Here is a 2,653-nt window from a genome sequence, read left to right as displayed (position 1 = left end):
ATCACCATTCTACAAAAACTACCTAAAAACTGATATAAACTTGCACACGATAGAGCAAGAAGAGAAATCATAGCCCCAACAACATAACCAAGTGCAGACCTTGTTATTTATATCATAGCTTTAATATAAAACTGAAACGATCTACAGATAAACCTCTCTCATACTACCGCAATCAATTCCAAAAAAGATCAATGACAAATGGGAAAAAGTTATCATTTATAATCTGTTATGTTTTCTCTTAATTTCTCTCTGTTACTTTTGATTGTTTTGTTATCCAGTTAGAGTATTCAGTTATTGATTGTCTAAACTAAAACTTGAGCAAGAGCAACCAGCAGACATTTACAATATAATATTTATATTAGAAAAAAACTATTCTCAAACTCAAAAATCTAGCCACTGTAAATAAAAATTAAAAATCTAACCACTTAGTGTAGTACACACAAGTCCTAGGCGAAATGATGCCATTCGGAATGCAATGAGTAATTTGTGGACAGACTCCAAGGAATGGAAGTCATTGCCCCTGTTTTGGGCTCCTCTTTGACACCTCCTTTAGCATGGCACTTGTAACAAATCTTCCCAATGGGAAAAATATCAAATTCACCAGATCCAGTGCTCTTCACCTCCATGACTTGATGGTCCAACACCAAAGCATTTACAATCTCCTCAATTTGCTCCCAAGACAAGTCCACTTTGGATGCTCCACTCCTTTTGAAAGAATCCACGATTCCTTCAATAGTAATCACATTCCTCTTTTGTATCAATCTTGCACAAACCCCTTTAAGAGTATCGATATATTCTCTGTCGAGAGTCCTGTCACGATACCAATTACCACCAGTTAATTCTTTTGCTGGTTCAAAATCTTTTGACAGAGAGAATTTCTTCCCCTTATTCTGATAGTGTTGAACTAGTTTAATCAGGCCTTTGGCTTGAAGAGACTTGAGTGATTTAGTTACCACACTTTCAGAAAACTTTGTTTCTCTTTTCATGTCGAAAGTGCAGATTCCCATGCTCTGCTTGCTATGAATCAGATCATGGAGCACTTTCTCCTGCTCAACGAGAGCTACTCCAAAGCCCTTACTCAACAACTCTGGCCTCTTTCTTTTGAGTGATGAAGGCCCTTCTGATTTACTCATTCCAATATCACTACAACTTTCAATAAAATTGATGCTTTAAACACAAACAAACAAACAATGTTTATTTCCCCAATCCAGCATATATAATACACTCACTAAAGTCTTATTAAAATTGACAGTTAAGAAGTAGGAAAGCGGAGAACATAAAGGATAGAGAGACAGGACACATAATTCTAGTAAGAAACACTTACTCTTTAGGATCCCTAGATTAAATATATATATAGATTTCAAAAATTAAAATCCATAGAATAATTCAATCTTTACCACTTCAGGGGCGTGAAAAGGTCCAACTTGGGTTCTCGCTGGTGAGTCGCCGTCAATGCCGCAGGACAACAGCTGAAGAAATAGGTAAGGAAGGAAAGAAAAATTAGGTGTTCAGCCTCTATTTAATGTATGGAATTTTAACTTAAAACTTTCAATTTCATCGATTTCACTTTAATTAGCGGTCTTCATCGGGGAGTGGGTGAGTCGCAGGAGAACGCCGTGTCTCTCGCCGGATCTGTTGCAGACGTCGTCGGAGGGAAAGCTCGGCTTTCGATCGAAGGGAGTTGTGGATCGTCTCGATTGGGTTTCTGCAGTTCGCCGCCGGCGGAGAGGATGCTGCTCGAAGAGGCTAACTTAAAACCTGATATCAAATCTACTGTGATTTAAAATTCTATCCTGGAAATGATTTCAAAATCATTTATGATCTGCTTGCAAATTCTAGTTCCAAACAGAAGTTAACTTTATTTATCTTTCCTTTTTTTTTTTGGTTCTCTAATTTTTCTTTCTAAAATCTCTTTTTATTTTTATTTTTCTCTCTAAATTTTTTTGGTCTCTCACTATAGAATTTGTTATCTAAGATTTTTGTTCCGGTTTTCGCAATACTTACCTACATCTGTGGGTAACGAGACATGTCCGATTTTTGAAAAACATGTTATTTCTAATGAGTTAATGTCTGGGATGGACTCAAATTTTACACTTTTATATTCCTGCATTTATGATTTTTGAATAACATCAATTTTACTCTTATTTATTCTATTTATGTTTATTATTGTTATTTTTTTATAATGTAAAAGATTTAAATCTCTAATTTGATTTTATAAACCTTTAATTATTGTGGGCCACAGACAAATTAGGTTCATAATCCCTTAATTTACTCATTCATATATTAAATACAAAAAGATTATCATGATTTCAAATTCGAAATTAATTAATGTATAGATTTACCCATGATTTCAAATTGAAAATATACATACGATTTATGTCATATAAACTTATATAGTGTTATATCAAACCACAATTAACAAACAAAGCTCAAAAAACCTACTCTATCAATTTAGACACCCTAGCACATGCTTATAAGATACACCTATATGATAAATATAAAATATATTCGACTGTTGAGTTCTTATAATTACCCACTTGGTACTTTATTTGTGTAGATATAAACTATATCCGCATATAAAAAATTGAGTATCGAATTCACACCTAAATTTTGCACCACTCAAATTATATTATCGATTCTTTGACAATATGGA

General features: G+C 33.9%; 1 protein-coding gene across 1 annotated transcript; it reads right to left on the bottom strand.

Moving 5' to 3' along the window:
- Nucleotides 1-338: 338 nt before the first annotated feature.
- On the bottom strand, nucleotides 339-1,877 carry LOC111023984 (uncharacterized). The gene is given in 3 exon segments (XM_088120942.1): nucleotides 339-500; nucleotides 502-1,143; nucleotides 1,398-1,877. Coding segments are annotated over 2 exon segments (723 nt in total). The 5' UTR covers nucleotides 1,134-1,143; nucleotides 1,398-1,877; the 3' UTR covers nucleotides 339-409.
- Between the last annotated feature and the right edge of the window lie 776 nt (nucleotides 1,878-2,653).

This window comes from Momordica charantia (assembly GCF_013281855.1).
Source record: "Momordica charantia cultivar OHB3-1 chromosome 2 unlocalized genomic scaffold, Mcharantia_2.0 BLBB01000002.1, whole genome shotgun sequence".
In the NCBI taxonomy this organism is placed as follows: domain Eukaryota; kingdom Viridiplantae; phylum Streptophyta; class Magnoliopsida; order Cucurbitales; family Cucurbitaceae; genus Momordica; species Momordica charantia.
Note: the sequence above shows the minus strand (reverse complement) of the source record. Positions and strands in the feature narration are given on the sequence as shown.